Genomic DNA, 19,578 nt, shown 5'->3' on the forward strand with positions numbered 1-19,578 from the left:
TTTTTTTTATGTTAAAATGTACAGAGTTCTTTTGAAAGTACTTGCTAGAAAGGGGGGAAAAAGTGATATTACATACAAGGAGAGGAAGGGAGACCAACTGGCCCAGGAGCGCATGACATGGAGAAATACAAAGGCATCTAGGCACCCTTCCCCTTAGCTTACAAGTCACCATGAACAAAGTACAAAGAGGTTACAAAACAGGAAAAGCAAATATAAACAGACAGGAATAGACTTAGTTAGCTTCATTTGTACATGCGGCTTTTAGAGGCATCTGGAGCTCTATTCACACACTCTAGAGATCTCTTTAAAGAGAATTTTTATCTTTCTTAAAATAGTTTTTAATATTCTACAACAAAGATAAAAAATTTTAAAGATGGAATGAAATGAAAAAGCTCTTATTTTAAAAGGCATCAAAGTCACTAACAGTGAGTTTTTAAATTTCTTTTTTAGAAGATTACCCAAGTTATTTTGCTAAAAATACATTTTTTTAAAACAGAAGTGAAAAAATGACAGGTACCAATATTACGGTGTTGGATAATTTCTTTTATAATATAGAAAAGAACATTTTCTCTACAATAGTTCTAGTCACAAAAAGGCTTGTGGAAAAAGGGAGCTGCCCGATTGAATCTTTTTTTTTTTTTTTTTTAAGAAAGAAACAAAACCAAACACAATCGAAAACCAACAGAAACTGAATTCACGGCCCTCATTGCAACAGCTTCTCCTTCTGCCTTGACCCACCACCCTCCTCCCAATATACTTCCCTCCCGACCCACCCCAACCCCACCCCAACCAGGAAGCAATGACATAGCTGAAGATAGGGAGAGGGCAGAACAGTGCACTTTCTACATAGATGATTGAGAACTGGAATAGTATATACAGAGAAACTGGGTCCTACACAGCCTTGTACATGCTCAGAATTGATAGCGCTAGGATGTGGAATTCTGCCTTTTTCTATGTAACACATTTAATTGAGAAAGTCAATTAAATTGTATTTTTAAAAAAACAACAAACCTGTGCATTTGAAAAATGTAATGCCTAATTAGTACTTCAAAATTTATCTATATAAAATATACAAATAAAGGAGAGAATTTAATGCTTATAGGTATTTCTTTAAGCAGTACTTCCTCCTTTTGGATATTTGACTGCACATACCAAGTGGTATAATAATTTCCATCTTCTAATGATGGAATATATATATATGTATATATATATAGATTTTTTTACCTATCCCTGGAGCAAGTAACAGGAAGAGAATGGGCAAACTGGCTGCACAAGAGAATGGAATTGGGAACAACATAGGAGCCTGCTAAAACCCTGCTGTCCAGATTTGCCCTGCTATGCTGGTGGTTGGTTTATCTTTCTTCTCTTCAGCCACTCACAGGTGAGCAGCTAGTGCACTCTGATTCACAGGGGATGAACTCAGGATCTCAAAAGACAAATGAAGACCAGAGGTATGTATCATTTAAGTAGCTATAAAACTCACCATGATCTTCCTTACAACACACATTCTGTCATCTCTTCCAACATAAACAGTATCAAATGTTTGCCAGGTATTTTCAAATCACTGAAACAGTTATCCATCAACACTGTTAGAATGTAAGAGGCTAATCACTAGGAACTGTTGTTTGAGTTTAATCAGAGTCAAAGGCTCAGGAATCAAGACCCTTAGCATCTCAAAGTACATACTAAAAACAAGAGGTTGCGTGGAACGTGGGCTTTTATGGCTGATTCACCAGGTGGTAAAAAAACAAGAGGTTAATTTCCTCTTTTTGATTGTTAATTGACCATCTCTATTCCTCCAAGGCTAAATTAGGATTGCAAACAGCTTTCCTCTGAGATTCTGCTGTTAATTGAGACTTACAGTATTTGTGTGTCTCTGAGTGCTAAGTGGGTATAGTAAAAAAAAAATTATATTACACTTGATTTAAGAAAGACAAACATTTCAATGAAGTCCATCTAAAAAGAAACATTTTGGGGGAAAGGTTTCAAGAGGTGTGTGTGTGTGTGTGTGTGTGTGTGTGTGTGTGTGTGTGTGTGTGTGTGTGTGTGTGTGTGTGTGTAGGGAGTGGAGGGGATTTTAAAAGGAGAAGCATTTTCCTGCCTCACTTTATTAATAATAATAATAATAATATTAACAATAATAATAAGTTTAAGGAGCTTGGGTTGTTCTCCATGTCCCCGTCCGAGTCTCCCATAAGTGCCTCCTGCTGGAATGAAGTAGGAAATGAAAAGTTGGGTTCAGAGGAAAGGGTCTGGTTAACCCTCGAGATGTATATATAACATTTAAAAATGACAACACTGGGAGCTGCAAACAGTGAGGGGAAACATACATCTTCAAATAAAATCAAGATATTTCACTTTTACACAAATTCTGTCCATGTGGTATGTAAAGAAAGTAAGGCTCTTTTTAATTATGAAAAGATTTTTGTGCATGTTTCCCCTATCCCCAAATCTATTTTTAGATGAGTTCTATTGTAAAATGTTCAAGATTATGAAGAAAACCAAAACCCAGACAAAATGAACCCCCAAAAAAGAGAAGACCAGGTTTTTTAAAAAATAAAATAAACCAAAGAAAAATTCCTCTAAATCTACAGCAATATTTTAACTGGAAAAAAAGGTCCATTTTTCTCTGGTTTGTCAGTATAAAAGGTTCCTTTATTTATATATATTTAAGTTTTTAATTGCAAGTTCATCTTGCTCATCTTCTCATGTAAGGTCCATTGAGTGACTGCTTGGGCACACCAGCAGCATTCATGTAGCTGTGATGGGAGGGGCCAGTGTACATCATGTTTCCATGAGGGTTTGGCTGCATAGGCTGCTGGGTATAGGCCTGGCTCCCCATCATCCCCATCTGCATCTGCATAGGATACTGTGCTGTCTGGTTCATGTAGGCAGGGTTACTATGGTAACTGCTGTTCATCATGGGTTGTGTCATTCGATAACTGTTCATGGCATTCAAGGTGTTCATATTCATGGAATTAACATTATAGGTAGGGGTTGGCATTAAATTAACCCCCATGTTCATGCCACGCTGAACGGCCAATGCACGAGGGCCAGCCTGCATGGCAACCGCTGGTGGACTGCGGCCATACAGCTGCTGCTGGTGAGCAGCTGCAGAGGGCAGTGGTGCAGATTTGGAGCGGATGGAAATGTGCCCCTTGACTGGCATTTGCCCTTGCAACCTCTGAGTGTGAGGAATGCCAATGTTGGTAGCAGACATGTTGCACTGTAGCAGAGGTGACGTGAGGTTCATGGTGGTAGATGCCAAGTTTGGGGGTGGTGTCATGGTGGCTTGTGCTTGAGGGGTCCCAGCTAATGGATGAGATGGAGCTAGCTGAGCCAGCCCTGTATTAGACAAAGAAACACTAGTTGCATAGGAAGTCACAGCAGGAGAATGGCTATAAGGCATGGCATGAGGGTCCATAATGGTGTTAGTCAGCTGCTGTAACTTGGCTAAACTGAAGGTGGCTGACGGTTGAGAGTAGCTGCCGGCACCAAAATCCCCTGGAATCCTCTCATAGATACTGATGTTCCCAGTGCTTCCAGATTCTGGTATCTCCATGATCATAGGCGCTGGAGTGAAACTGTTATTCATACTACACTGTGACAGGGGCGGCTGCTGTTGAGGTGGCGGTGGGGGTTGAGGCTGCTGGGGCTGAGGTGGTGGCGGCTGCTGCTGCTGCTGCTGCTGCTGCTGGGGTGGTGGAGGCTGAGGTGCTGGTTGCTGTTGCTGCTGCTGTTGCTGCTGCGCTGGTGGCGGCGGCGGCGGCTGCTGGTTACTGGGAGGCCGCTCCACCACACAGCTCTGAGGTGACTTGATGTTGCAGTTGGCAGCAGGCTGGACATTGTTCTGCTGCATCATACTGCAGCTGTTGCCCATGTTTGCCATTTGCTGAGTGACAACACAACTGTTCTGGGTGAGGCTGCTGGAGGACGATAACCCACCATAGGAGCAGCTGCTCTGGGAAGAGTTATTCCCACAAATGCTGCCGCCCATTGTGGAATCATAACTGCTAGGGTTCTCATAGTTTTCTGTGGTGCTCTCAATGCTGCCCAGATCACTGAAGCCACTGTCCACCACCTGCTGAGAGTGGTCTGATACGGAAGGCACATCCATCATGGGGCTGGTCTCCATGTTCTGCATAGAGGGGGCGGACAGGGATCCTTGTTCTGGGCTGATCTGGGTGTAACCACTTTCAAGGGCAGGCACATTGGGACTGCTGACTGAACGGACTGACTGACTGGGATGAGACTGAACAGAAGATATTGGACTATTGTGTTCAGAAGCATGACAGTCTTCAACCATTGACATCTGAGGGTCTTCATCAGCTTGTGTGTAGCTCTGCAGCGTCTGACAAGCTGCAAGTGTCTCTTCACAATCCTGGTAGGCACCCTCGTGCTCATTGCTTTCTTCTTGAGTCAAGGACTGTACTGCTTGCACAGTTTCCAGATCCAGTTCACTATGGGGAATTTCATCTTCCTCTTTTAACTCAATTAATTCTTCTTTAGAGTTTGAATCTTCTTCATGATCATCCTCAGACCCTGGCATATGCTCTGATATCACGGATGTTTCATGGGAAGTCTGTTCTTCTTCAGAATCTGGTTCTGTTTCCTCTTTATCCTTTATATTCTCCCTACTGTTCTGCATATTCGTATCTAAAAAAGACTCCTGACTACCAGGACCCTCTTTGACATCTTCTCTAATGGGCTGCTCCTCTAGTTCTTTTTTCTTTGTAGATTCTAGATGACCATCATCTTCATCATCTGCATCATGGTCTTCATTCTGGTTTGTCTCTATAGCCACTTCATCCTCTTCCTCTTGCTCCTGTTCTTCCAGTTCTTGTTGCTCTTCCTCAGATTGCCTCTGCTCTTCTGAGACACAGGGTTTCTCTTCTTCCTCCTCTACCTCAGGTTCTTTCATTTCCATCTCGGGACTGTTACTGTCCACTGGAGAAACTGCTCTAACTTCACTGCTGGTTGTATCTTCTTCTTCTCCCTCCTCAACCTCTTCTGCTTCCATGTGCATCTCCTCTTCTTCCTTCCTTTCTTCGGTTAAAGGTAAGTCTTCCTTTGATTCAACAGTTTCATCATTCTCTTGAATTCTGAGTTTACGTCCAGGATTAAGAATGGGGACAATGGACTCAACAATGCGTTCTTGAGTAGAAGAAACAGGCATGATTTCTCGATTCAACTTAAATCCTGGCTTGCGACCAGGTCTTTTCTTCCAGTGGATTGGTTTGCGGCTCTTGCCTTTGGGCCATCCCTTTTTCTTTTTCATAGGTGTGGATGTATCTGGCTCATGTGGAGAATCTTTCACATCACATTTTCTCAAGACAGGTACTGGCTTTAGGATAGGAGTGTCTGTACAAAGGGATAAAAAAATAAAAATAAAAACAGGTTATAAGATCTTATATTTTTTAATGCCTTTTTCTGAGACCAACATACACAACAGAAATAATTTCATTAATCACCACAAACTTGATTATCTTCATTGTCAAGTTAAGAATCTAAAGAAGAAGCCTAATTAGTGACATCTTCTAAAGTTATAAGGTAAGTTGGCAGAACAGTGAAAGAATGCTAGTCAACATTCTGTTACCATCCACTAGCTAAAACCAGTTCCAACTGTATAGTTTGGGAAAGTTCCTCTAATTCAGTTTTATCATTTATAAAATAGAGATGAGCTTTATAAAGGTGCAAATACTAAGTAGTTATTACAACTACTTTAGACAAATTATCTTTATTATGTAAGTTATAAATCAGCTCATATCTTCGTGTTTTGTTTTTGTAATCCTCACCTGAGGACATGTTTCATTGATTTTAGAAAGAGTGGGAGAGGGAGAGAGAGGGAGAGAGTGGTAGGGAGGGAGGGGGACAGAGAGAGGAGGGGAGAAAGGGAGAAACATTAATTAGTTGCCTCCTGCATGCGCCATGACCCACAACCTAGGTATGTCCCTGACCAGGAATTGAACCTGAAACCCATTGGTATATGGGACAACACTCCAACTAACTGAGCCACCCAGCCAGGGCTTTTTTTCTGATGCAATTTATACTGAGTAGTCAGATTATGATGATCTCTGAACGCATAATTATCTGGCCACTCAGTGTATATCCTATATAATAAAAGGCTAATATGCAAATTGTCCCCTTGAGCAGGAGTTCAACCAGCAGGCAGGCCGGCCGGCCAACTGCCCATGCACGAATTCATGCACCGGGCCTCTAACACACACACACACACACACACACGCACGCACGCGCACGCACACACACTGAGTGGCCAGATTATTATGCATTCAGATTATTATGCGTTCAGAGATCATAATAATCTGGCCACTCAGTGTATATTCTCTGATTTGTCTTATTTTCCACAAAATCATTACTTCAGTTAATTTCACGAGCCATGATTGAGCAATCCTACAAAATAAATGTCATATTTGTATGGGAATAGCTGCAAAGCATTTAGTCCTAGACAAATACTGACCTGAAGAAAAAGCTGAAGCACCAATAACAATGGTTTATTAAAAATAAATTTTATTTTAGCATTATTTTCTTCACAATTAATTTGTTCCTTTTAAAAAATTGTAGTAAAATAGGCATAGCATATAAAAGTCCCCATCTTAACATTTTTGGTGTGGCATTAAGTACATTTCCATTTCCATTTATTTATTTAATCCTCACCGGAGGATATTTTTCCATTGATTTTTAGAGAGAGTACAAGGGAGATAGAAACATTGATGCGAGAGAGACACACTGACTGGTTGCCTCGAGCCTGCAACCAGAATCGAACCTGAGACCCTTCCGTCTGCAGATCGATGCTCTATCCACTGAGCCAAACCGGGTAGGGCACATTTCCCATTAATTTTTAAAGGGAAGAAAACCAAGGCAAGAACATGATTTGCAGGGGAAAGCTAAAAGGTATAGTTAGCAAAAACAATTTGAAAACAAAGAAAATTTGTCCAACTCAACAGAAACTTAGAGGATACTATTTTAGTTTATAATGATACAAGTTATAATTTTACTAATGTGCCAAATTTTTAAAATAAATTTTTAGTTTCCTACTTATTATATATCTCAAAATATAACAAAACTCTGGAAAATCATTACCAAAGCAAAAAATCAGTCATCTTGTCACTTTATTAAAAGTATTTATTGTAGTCTTGGTTGGTTTGGCTCAGTGGATAGAGCTTGGGCCTGTGGACTGAAGAGTCCTGGGTTCGATTCTGATCAAGGGCACATGCCAGGGTTGCAGGCTCGGACACCAGTAGGGGGCATGCAGGAGGCAGCCAATCAATGATTCTCTCTCATCATTGATGTTTCTATCTCTCGCCTTCTCCTTTCCTCTCTGAAATCAATAAAACTATTTTTTAAAAAAGAAAGTTTCACCTTTAAAAAGAAGTATTGTATAAATATATGAGCATGGAGAAAATGAAAGTTATCCACTAGATTTGAAACTGAATGAATTTAGGTGAGGGCTTGTGCTAGGGGGGAAAAGGAGACATATGTAATACTTTCAACAATAAAGAATTTAAATTAAAAAAAAAAAGGGATCCTTTTCAGAAAAGGAGAGCATTAAAAAAAGAAAAAAAGAAACTGAGTGAATTTATTTTTAAAAGAATAAAAAGCTCAACTAGTTAATCCATAAAAGCTATACGTTTATACCTATGTTCAACTAGATTCCTTCAAATTCAAAAAGCTCAGTTTGACCCCATGCAAAGCAAACACTGCAGATGTAGGCAGGATGATTCTCTGGCAAAAACTGAGGCAAGGATGCAAATGACTAACTAGTGTGTGACCCAGCTCACGTATGAGCCCATTTCTTCATTTCTAAAGAGGAAATAATAACAAGGGTGCTTTAAAAGTAAATCATTGAATGTTTAGCTATACCATATTTTGAAGTATTGTTACCATTTTAATTACAAATGTACTACTAATTGAGTAAGACACTTAAAGACATGATTCAGGAAAGATTCCTGAACAGATCTGAAGCAAGTCCAATTTACATGAATCTGATCTTATTTAAGAACCATCTTCTTAGCATTTGTTAACTATTTATTGAGTACCTATATTAAGCACTCAGTACACTGCAGTAAGCGAAACAGACTAAATCTATAGAGAGCACGTTCTAGTAAAGAGTTATTATTTAAATATCGTCCTGACACTAAGTCTAGTCCACCTATTAACTAAAGTTTCAGATAATGGACAAAAAAGGATTCGGCAGAAAAAGAATTTTCTGCAGAAACAGCAATAGTCCCAGGTTGAAGGGGAAATTAGAAAAAAAGCACTTTAAAAGGACAGAGGATTAAATGAGAGTGAATACACTTGATACAACTTTTTAGAGATTACCAAGTCATCGTTTAGTTACTTAGTAGGCTGTGTTTGTTTTTCAGCCTTTTTATTGAAGGTTTTACAGCTATCACTGCTGTATCGCTAAAGACAATAAAAATACAATAAGCAAAAGGTCTGTAAAACATACCATCGGCATCATCTGACTCTTCATCATCGTCGTCATCATCTTCATCTTTCGACTTCCTCTTAGAAGAGGATCGACACCTGAGAACATTCTGTGAGGACAACCGATGGAAGTATCCTCTAGAGAATAGTTCATTTTCATCCTCTTCCTCCTCTTCTTCATCAATCTCAAAGGTGGGTTCTAATCTTGGCATTGGCCTTTCAGAGTCAGAGTCTTCAAAAGGTTCATCTAAAACTTCTGTAGTCTCAGAAATAGTTTCTGTGACCACACTGCTATTGTGGTGTTTGCGCTTTCGGACTCTCCTCCTTCGGTGAAGAATTGGTTTCTATTTAAAAGAGAAATAATTTTATTAACAGTAATGAACACTATCATTTCTACTAATAATATGATTAATAGTTTTTAAACCTAATAGAATTAGCACACATAAAATGAGGATGCTATTTACCAAAATATATTTAAATTTTAAAAAATGTTTATTGATAGAGAGGAAAGGAGAGGGAAAGAGAGAAAGAAACATCAATGTGAGAGTGAAACACCGATCAGCTGCTTCCTGTATGTCCCCTACCAGGGATGGAGCTTGCAACCTGGGCATGTGCCCTGACTGGGAATTGAACCACCAACCTTTCGGTGCATGGGACAACCCCCAACTGAGCTACACCAGCCTGAGCTCAAAATAGATTTTAAATATTATTTCAAAATACCATAGTAAGATACTATACATAATGTATCATAGATACACAGATGTTGGATAACTGAATACAACTTTGTAAAAGAATAGGCAGGCAGGCCCCAAAGGACAGATATTGTAATTCCCTTATTAAGAGTGACTTATTCACCCTAGGGCCATGGTCGGCAAACTGCGGCTCGCGAGCCAAATGCGGCTCGCGATCCGCAGTTTGCCACTCTGTTGACTAATGAGTTTGCCGACCACTGCCCTAGGGAGATGTCTATTTCATTATTAAAATGACATATTGGTTAGTCCCTCAACTTCTCTTTCCCTCAAGAGAAAAAAAGGAATAAACACTTTCTGTTTGTCTCATAGCTCTACTATGAAGGTCAGCAGAACTATCAGCAGAACCTTCAGTATGCCGTTTCATGCATTATCCATGGAGTTTATTGGAATGCAGAAATGTGGAGCTGATAGGTATTTACCTGATGTTAGTGAAGCATTTCAAAAGTAATAAAATAAATCTGTTATTAGAATTTGGCACATTAGGCACAATTTGCACACAATAGCACAAAACAAAAATGATGCATCTAAGCCAATGACCTAAGCCAATTCCCTCATTCTACAGAGGCGAGAAAGGTTACAGGACTTAAGGTCACACATGCCGTCAGTACAGAAATGGTTGTAAAATACAGTCTATGACTCTCAGTCAAGTGAGTTTCTTCAAGAACTTCAAAAGTACTTTGTACATGATCTCACTGCCTAGTATAATATTCCTTTTTTACACAAACAAGTTTTATTTTATAAAATGGCAAAGATATATTCTTCTATAATGAATAGTAGAATTAGTCAAGAGTTCACTTTTTCTCCACTTAAAATTTACTAATCCTTCTAGTTAAGAATACAATTTTCAAACTAAGTTAAACATGACCTTGCTCTTTGGAGAAATAATTGACTGGAGCATGAAATATACAAGTTGAACCTGAAACATCTTTTTAGTACCAAAAGTAAGGAAGTGCTCAAAACAAAACAAACAAAAACCTTCGCAAAGATGAAGGCATGTATGTTAAAGGAACACAGGAATAAAATGAAAAGAGTTCCCAATATCCAAAGCTAGAAGAATTGGAGCAACAAAATAAATAAAGTAGTAGTAATGGATAACTCAAAGTATAAAGTAAGTATCTATGAGTCCAAAGCGATATAAATGTATAAACAAACAAATAAATAAATGTAGAGAATGGATAAATATCCCAAGCAGGATTCTAAATAAACACAGGTATTCTGCTCTTAAGGAGTAGAGTATTACTCCCCATACCTCAAGTGTGGGTTGTAGACAGAGATTTCCTCCAAAGACTACAGAAAAAGGAAAAAAGGAATACCTTTACAGTGGAAAAACCTGACAAACACAAGCTCAAGCCAGGTGATGGAGGTTAACAACAGTGGAAAGTCATATTGATAGTAAGTACCCTTGTATATATATACTGATAGTAGTAGATACCCTTTATATGATGTGACGAGAATGGCACTTTACCTCTGTGGTCTTCTTCTTAAAAATACATTACCCCATTCTAATATCATGAGGAACATTCTCAAAACTTTCAAGGTCACCAAAAACAAAGAGTCTGAGAAACTATTATAACCAAGAAGGGCCTATGAAGACATAACTACTAAATGTAATGCAATATGCTGGATGGGATCCTGGAACAGAAAAAGGACATTTGGGAGAACTGAGGAAATCTGAATAAAGTATGTACTCTAGTTAATAATATATCAATTAATTGGCTCACTATTTGTGACAAATATACTATATCAACCCGAGAGGTTAATAATAGGGGAAACTGGATGTGGGGAATACAGAAACTCTCTGTACTTTCTTTGCAATAATTCTATAAATCTAAAACAGTTCTAAAATGAAGAGCTTTTAAAAAAAAATAAATAGCCCTACCTTTTGTTTTTTAAGGGTCTGCCAAAGAAAGGAATTATTTCATTGCTTTATATGAAAGCTGTCACCTCACTACTACAGGGTGGCTTATCCAGAGAACTGACATACTTCAGGCTGGCTGGCTTGTGACAATGATTCAAGATGACTCCATAGCCTGGAGTATTTCTGGTATACAGTTTAACAAAAGTCACCATCATCATCTCACAGAATTTTTTAACAAACTGGCTCTCATTCAAAATTTGCACGATGATGAAATATATAGCTTAGAAAATATTTTTAAAATGAGGTTAAGACAAACTACTGGCAGAGTGAAGCGGAGAGAGAGAAGGGAGGTGAGAGTACAGGGAAAATAGTACCACTCAAGATAAGATGAATGGCTTCGCTCTGAGCACCCCAATATACATCCACTTTCCATGGAACTATGCAATACTGCCCTCTCCTTTTCTAATATAATAATTTCTAAACTATACACATTTAAAAATATTTTTAAAATCCCTGTCATTATTTAAATATCAAACAGCAAGCTGAAAAATAGTCTGTCAACCCTTAAATAAGCTTATGACTTCTAAGCTAATTACCATGAATCATAGAAGTCACATACACATTTCAAATAGACACTGGAAACAATATACTGAGGCTTGGAGTTTAAAAAATAACCCACTAAAAACTTCCATATTTACTCTTTTAGAACTCTAGAAGAGAACAACTGTATACAATAAACTGCAACTGGAAGAAGGAAAGACATCAAAGAAATGCTTTACCTTTCGCTTCAATGTGGGCTTTGTAAGAATTGGTGGTGAGTTGGACCGAGGACTTTCCGGCTCCTCTTCCTCCTCACTACTCTCACTGAAGCCCCTGAGGAGAGCCTTGTCACCATCACTATAGCGACGGGACAGTCTATCATTGGCTTCTGGTAACCTACACTTCAGAGCCTCAGGGCTTTTCTTTAGATGTCCTCGCCATAGCTCAATCCCTTCACTTAGTCTTCTTTTGGGAATGTCTGGCTTCCCATCCTGGCTTGGCTGCTCCTGAGAGGCTACCAACTGTTCCTCACTTTCAGTGTATTGTCCTTGGGAGGTTTCTGATTTTTCCTCACATTCTCCATATTGTTCCTGAGGAGTTGATGACTCTTCTAAGAGCAGTTTAGAATCTTTATCACCAAAACGTTCCTGGTTTTTTTTGTTCTTCCTCCCACAGCGGCCTCTCCGAGATGGCTGATTATTTGCAGGAAGACTGTCCCGGGGAAGAACTTGTTTGTTCAAACGTGTAGAACTGGTTGGTGCCAAAACTTCTGGTTTCTTCTCACTTTCTATTGAAGAATAAGAATCTTGTTCTTTCTTCTCCTGAAATGCAGTCTTTCCCACCTGATTTTAGAAAATAAAACCATGCTGGTTAATTTTTCAATCTTATCTGGTACTATCTCCTATTCAGATCTTTTAAATACTAAGGTGAGAAAACAGAGCTTAAAAAAAGAAAATTATTATTTAATAGCTAACATGAATATTTCTTATGTGTCAGACACTTTTAAATGCTTTAAAAAGGTATTTAATTTTCACAATAATTGTATAAAGTATAATTATATGCCCATTTTATAGATTAGGTAACTGGGGTACAAAAAATTTAAGTAAGTTACCCCAGGTCATGCAACAGCAAATGAAGAAGTTGGGATATAAACCTTGGCAGTCTGACCCAAGAACTGGTGCTCCGAGACACTATGAAATACTATCTTCAATAAACAAAATGAATATTATTATTCTTATAAATTTTAAGTGAGATAGTTTCTGAAACTTCTCAGAAATAAAAATTTATAAACAGAGATGAGATGGGCTCTGGAATATGAGCAAGAAAAAGGGGGTGTTCGAAAAAAATGAAAGAAATTTTCTATAATTATTTTGATTTCTTTTTATTCTGAATATATAATTTAATCTTAAAAATTAAATTAAACAGGGACAAGAATTTGTTTACATTATCTAAGGAGGGCATAGATTTTTTTAAAGGATGAAAGAATTTTTTTAAAAAAAGATATGCAGCCGAAACCGGTTTGGCTCAGTGGATAGAGCGTCGGCCTGCGGACTGAAAGGTCCCGGGTTCGATTCCGGTCAAGGGCATGTACCTTGGTTGCAGGCACATCCTCAGTGGGAGGTGTGCAGGAGGCAGCTGATCGATGTTTCTAGCTCTCTATCCCTCTCCCTTCCTCTCTGTGAAATATCAATAAAATATATTTTAAAAAATAAAAATAAAAAAAAATAAAAAAAGATATGCATCACATGAAGAAAAATATTGAAATCTATACAGTCTCTCCTTTTAAAGGCTGTAACTCTTTAATGGCTTTAACCTTTTAATGGCTAAAGATGTCTGTGTACCTACTAAACTAGTTAGTGCTCTCTTAGAAAACATACACATTTACGTTATTCCATAATGTTTTATCTTAAGGAAAATGTATTTTCTTTTCATTTTTAACAAGTCAGATTTAGTTTCAATTCCGATTCCTCAATTACTATATAGCTTAAAATTCAGCTGCTTATTGGCACTCTGATAAGAAATATTTAGTCATAAGTAACACATAACAAATTTGAAGGTCTCCCAATGATCCAAGGCTTAAAAAATACAAATAAGTATATAAAACCCAGTTTTGTTTTGTTTTTCATTTCAGAGAGAGAGAGGGAGAGGGGGAGAGAGAAACATCAATGATGAGAGAGAATCACAGTTCGGCTGCCTCCCACCTTCCCCAACCCCTCACCGGGGATCAAGCCTGCAACCTAGGCATGTACCCTGACCAGGAATTGAACCACGACCTCCTGATTCATGGGTTGACGTTCAACAACTGAATTAAAATAAACTCTGAAATTCTAATGTGAATTTACTGTATTGGTTTATTTTATTTATATATATATCACAGATACTCATGAAAACCCAAAATATATCCTTCTGTCACAAAAAATAGACTACCCATGTCCTTACATTTGTCTCTAATTCTCTTTCCTGGCACTGCAGCTCTTCACTTTCTCCTTCCTCAGCCTCCTCCTCTTCCTCCTCTGAGACAACAGAATTGGAGACTATGACAGGAGTCCAGCGCAAGCATTCTGGATCTACATCTACAGGTCGCAAATTCAGCTGAAGCTTTGTCATGTGATCCTGAATAAGTTTTTCCCGGCGGATAATTACAAATCTGGAACCAAAGAAAAGTTTATAGCAATCAACAATGTACAAGGAGTTCCTAACAATGAATACAGAACTATAACGCCCAGAAAACCCTGGAGATGGTGATAAATGCTTAAAAAATAGCAAGCCTGGGAAGCTGAAATACAGAAATATGCCATCACAAGAGATAGCTATAAAATATGAAGTTAGATACTTAACATTCAACAACAGCAATGGATGAAATTATTTTAATCATTTATTGTATCATACTCCCCATCTCAGAATTTCTGATACTTCCCTGAACTTTACCTCCTATTTTCCATATTTCTAGCTCAAATGCCTCCTTTCTAGATAAAGGTGAGCTCTTTCCTTTGATCTATATTTCATTTTGTACCATGTTATATGAAAATAAATCATGGGTATAATTTATATGAAATTGTTTCTAGGGCTGAAGAAACTCCCGATACTAGAAAGTAACATTCAAACATTAGGAGGAAGTTTAGAAATAGTTTAGAAAAATATGGTCAGTAGTATCAAATATCATAGACAAGAAAATGATGTCTGAGGACCACCAAATGTATCATTTATATTAGTTATGCTCTTCCATCGATAATTTGGCTGCTCCACCTAATTACCCTTCAGAGGTACACAAAAGGGTGTAATACTCACTGGTCACTACGGAAGTCCAGCATTCTTAGGTGGTGGAGTGTGGAAGTAATGTCTTGAGGACAGATTCCAGTCAACTTACTCAACTTCTTAATGCTGATTTGCTTGTCATTTTGGTGATAAAGGCACTCCAATATTACACTTTTCCAATAAGCCATGTAGGAAAGACGACCTAGATCGGATAATGGTTTCTCTGGAGACCCTGCTTGGCCTTCGCGCTTTGATAACAAATAACCTAAAGAAACCCCCCAAATTACAAGGATGTCAGAGAGCCTAAATTAGGCTAATTCACCAACATAACAATCCCCTCTGCCACAACCAATCTAAGTACAGTAAGCAGTAATAATTACAAAAGCAAATTCCTTCAAGAAAAATGATAAAATTGCAAAATTACTTGAAAACCAATTTGCAGGAAGATTACATAATTGTCTACAATGAACATTAGGCTAATATCACTTGGTCTATACTTAACATAAACATTGTTATAATATTCAAACTGTTACACTTCAGGACTTCATATTGATGGGCTGCATTAGTAAGTTTAAGGCAATGTTTTTTATTTAATGTGCTATAGAAAACCACCCTTGCAATGTTTTCCTTGGACCACTAGATGGCAAGAGCTATATCTGAATTGAACAACACAAAAGAATGCCAGTGTTTATGTAATCCTATCTATTAAGATTGTGGTTCTTTGAGAGGGAATTAGAAGACAATTTCTCACTTCAACCAAAGCTCTCCTCACAATTACCTATCACCCTAATTTTTGGTAAGCAGGAATGAGGGTGTCACTGTGAGCGTATAATGGTATTACTTTGTCCTCTTGTCTGGTGCATGACTCTCAAGAACAGGAAAAAGAAGGCATAAATTCTAAGGGAACGTGTCAAAAATGGAGATGCCAGAAGAAATGTTTTTTGTCATTAAGCATAAAATCAGTATAAGAATGGTAATGTGGGAAAATATATTACATTACAAAAAATAATTGAAAACAAACACTGTAATAGATTGCATATCTCAAAAAAAAAAAGACTAATCAGCGTATTTCCCCTATGTCACGTCATGAGTCCTATTTCAAAACAATATATCAATATTCACTCTCTACTACTAATCCAAAAAAAAAACAAGGAAATTTACAAAATAACCAATTTTATTTCCAGTAAAATACGGTCAGTTGTATAGTCTAAGGCCAAGGAGAATAAGCTTCACTGGACTATTAACTTCTTAACACTGGTGATATAATCATCTGATATTTAGAAGGATTGCCTATTGTCAAAATCCTTAGTTTAAACCATTGTTTCTGAATATTTTCAAAATATTATTTTTAGCAGTATCTGAGAAAATATTCCCTCAAATATCACTATTTTATAATCAATATAAAATTTATTATGAACATACATTTATTTTCTAAGCAAGATTATCAATATGTAAAACAAAATTCAAGTTCCACAATGATGTTTATAGAACCATTAGCTTTCAATATTTAACTCAGATTATTTCCTTATCATTTAATTTTAAGATTTTTAAAGGTGCATCACATATTTTTAACCACTAAGTAGAGCCTATAACTAAAAAATGATGCACACATTTTGGGTAACAAAATTAGGGCAGGTGCTGTACTTCTTTATTAATATTAATTTAAGTAGGTATAAAATGTTTAGTATTGTTGTGAGTTAGAATTACTACATAAAACTAAGTTCCACTGTAACTTAACAGCTGCAAATTCAAGGAAGTTGGTATTTAATATTAGCTATTTAAAAATATTTAATGTCCAACCAAAAGAAAAAAATTCATGACTTTAAGTTTTAAAATTCCATACAGCAGTATGACAAGCAATAAATCATCTGCAAATCTTTAAAATATTATACACACTCACACGTACATACACACATACACACACACACACACACACACACACACACGGTCCATAAGAAGATATTAACAAAAAATTACGTTACACTACTTACTGAAATCGATGAGAAACCTGCCATAGCCCTTACGCTGGTATTGGGGAAGAATCATTATACAGGAAACATTGTATTTCTGTTGGCAGTGCTTTTCCTGGTGGAGAAAATAGAAGCCAAGTTTAAAACAATAAGCTGATAAGATGAATAATAATGCTAATTATTAAGAAACAAATACTAACGGTCAAAACCACAGCTCTGGTCCTTTGGGAAAAACAATGCACATCAAGAAAAAATACCCCACTGGGAGGAGAGAGGATTATGTTAACTCATTGCCATTACCCACAAAGCAACTATCCCAGAAGAATAAATTATAAAATAAATGATGCCATCCAACAGCATCTGCAACTCAAAAACAGTAAGTCAATGCCTAAAATGAGCAGAGGAATCTGAGTCCCAATCACTTTGCAAAGCTACCAATTTTGAATCAATATGGCACGCCAGAAATTATAAGATTCGCCATCAACTATTTCAAAGCTTCTTTTATTTCCTCCTCTGGAGCTACATACACAGTGCAGTCCCACCTCCCTATAAGCTGTACCTAAGTTTACAAATAATAGTCCAAAAGTGTTAGGTACAACTATATTCTTACAAACCAGGTAATATAGCTTAAATTACATTTAACTATTAAAATAGCCTACTAACAAAATGCTTATATAGCCAGCTGTCCTTCTACTTATTTTATTCACTTAGATTTTACCTTGGGCTTGCTCAAATAAAAAGACATCTTTCACGTTGTTTGACTACAAAATAAAACTTTTTTCTCCCAACAGAATAAAAGATTAAAGGAAGGAGAAAAATATCCTGTAATAAAACTTTCTTCTTATTCTTATTTCTATACCTAAAATTCAAACTAGGAAGAGAAGATTTAAACTGAGAACTTAAACAGGTAATGACTGTTTATTTCACAAGTTCTATCTATTATCACCATGGGAATAGAAGTCATTTAAAACTTTTCCTCTTGAGTATAACCAGCAGTGCATGTTCCTAGGAGAGTATATAGTCTGTTGAATGTTACTAGGTACCTTCTAGCACTTGGTATGTTTCTGAATGTTCCTTCTAGTTTCCTTTCTAAAAAGCAAGATGGCACTCAGAAGGTCCTGTACCCTGTAGTATCTCCTAGTGAGAACCAGTAAAGATTGTTTCAGATTTACATATGAATTCAGATTTAAGCTGATATACTTACTTTAGAAAAGTAACCAACAAGGTGGCAGCCCTTGACATCATTCTGTGTTAGGACATAAAAAAGAAATGGCTCCACATCATAATAGAGTGTTTTGTGGTCAAGAAACAACTTTGCCAAGAGACACAGGTTCTGACAATAAATGGTACTCACATTCCCATCAACCTAGAAGAAAAAATAGAACAAAATAGTCAGCAGAGTATCTCTTTATTTCCAGAATAATACAGGTCAGTTACAAGCACCTCTGAGTATCCACAGTCCAGCCTAAGAGAAGCTGTCAGTGATCAGAACACACTGGAACCTCGAAGCTATCCCTGGAAACAGCAGGATTATAGTAATACCTGCTGTTTTAAAACAACTGTATTCAACAAAGCATGAATAGCTAGATAAGGAGTTGATGGCCATTTTAAAAATAGCACTTTTCGCTTTTATAACAGATTGACTACAGGAATCCTTCAGATGGCAAGTTGATCTGTTTCCTTTTTTTACAAGTATTTAATATAATAGAAGATCTAAATACAACCACTTCTAAAATACCTATGTAAATAAAACAAAGAATAACTATAACCTAATCTGTGCCAGCAGCCAGAAGCAATGTAGTCTGGCTGCCATGACCAGATTTATCCCCAAATAAAACTACTGAGGGAGATTTAATTAAGCAGGTTCCCTGGCAACCTGGCAAATGGGATATGTGTTAGACTCGGGCTGGCCAAGATCAGGAGCACTAGGCTTCGTTGCTCCTGGCACCCTGAGCTCTTGGAGTTGCTGGAGCTTACTCTTTGATGAAAATGCCAATGGATGCCCACATTAGACCCCTAAGACACTGGCATTTCAAGACTGAAACCTTTTGAACAATTTTAGTAATTTAATATTACTTATTTTAAAATATACACCAATATATGTTTGAGTTGAGGAACAATTTGCTCTGAAACAGTCCTCTACACCACACCCTTTCCCCTTTCCCCCAGGTGAAGCATTTCTGTATTCCTCAACTGAAATAAAGACTTAGGGAAGATCAAGAAAGTAAAAACTTGAGTAGACCTGACAATCTGAAATTCTATCACCTAGAATTCTAGTAATGTAAATTCTAGTAATTAAAAGAACTGAACACACGGCAGGTACTCAACAATTGCCAATCAAACCACAAAACTGTGGATCAAGATATTAAATACCACTAACAACACAGAATAATCACAAACATAGATAAGTCATATCATCATGAAGCCAGGAAATGTATTAACATTTACTACTGCTATTTAAATATACCTATACAAAATATTCCTTTAAATAGAGCAACAGAAATCTTTTCATTTAAACGCCCTAGTTAATAGATTCTGAGACAAAATTTAATCACTTCTGAACACATATAAAACCAGGTAGCATTTTATAATCAAATCGAGTCTTACAAATCATTAATAGTACTTTTTCCTTCTTAATGGTACATAAAATAGATATATAATATATAATTAATCATTAATTTAATGAAATATAGACTTATTTTGAGATCAAGCTTGTGAACTTGGTACCATTTGTATTGGCCTAATTCTGCTTCTC

The 19,578-nt window shown here is 37.1% G+C and overlaps 1 protein-coding gene across 2 annotated transcripts in view; it reads right to left on the reverse strand.

The window, feature by feature from the left end:
• Nucleotides 1-2,570: 2,570 nt before the first annotated feature.
• KAT6A (lysine acetyltransferase 6A) overlaps nt 2,571-19,578 on the reverse strand; it is a 132,796-nt gene continuing 115,788 nt past the window's right edge. The window contains exons 11-18 of one of the 2 annotated variants that reach the window (XR_013960087.1): nt 18,028-18,189; nt 16,845-16,938; nt 14,887-15,118; nt 14,038-14,245; nt 11,838-12,440; nt 10,450-10,487; nt 8,471-8,792; nt 4,633-5,361 (exon numbers count right to left, since the gene is read on the reverse strand). Coding sequence is in view for 1 of the 2 variants with exons in the window: in XM_080659320.1 (XP_080515446.1) it covers nt 2,699-5,361; nt 8,471-8,792; nt 11,838-12,440; nt 14,038-14,245; nt 14,887-15,118; nt 16,845-16,938; nt 18,028-18,189 (4,284 nt within the window). In the remaining variant the exon portion in view is untranslated. Of the gene's footprint in view, nt 5,362-8,470; nt 8,793-10,449; nt 10,488-11,837; nt 12,441-14,037; nt 14,246-14,886; nt 15,119-16,844; nt 16,939-18,027; nt 18,190-19,578 lie in introns of both variants that reach the window. The other variant, XM_080659320.1, reaches the window with a different exon arrangement.

Source organism: Plecotus auritus (assembly GCF_963455305.1).
Source record: "Plecotus auritus genome assembly, chromosome: 3".
NCBI classification, from domain to species: Eukaryota; Metazoa; Chordata; class Mammalia; order Chiroptera; family Vespertilionidae; genus Plecotus; species Plecotus auritus.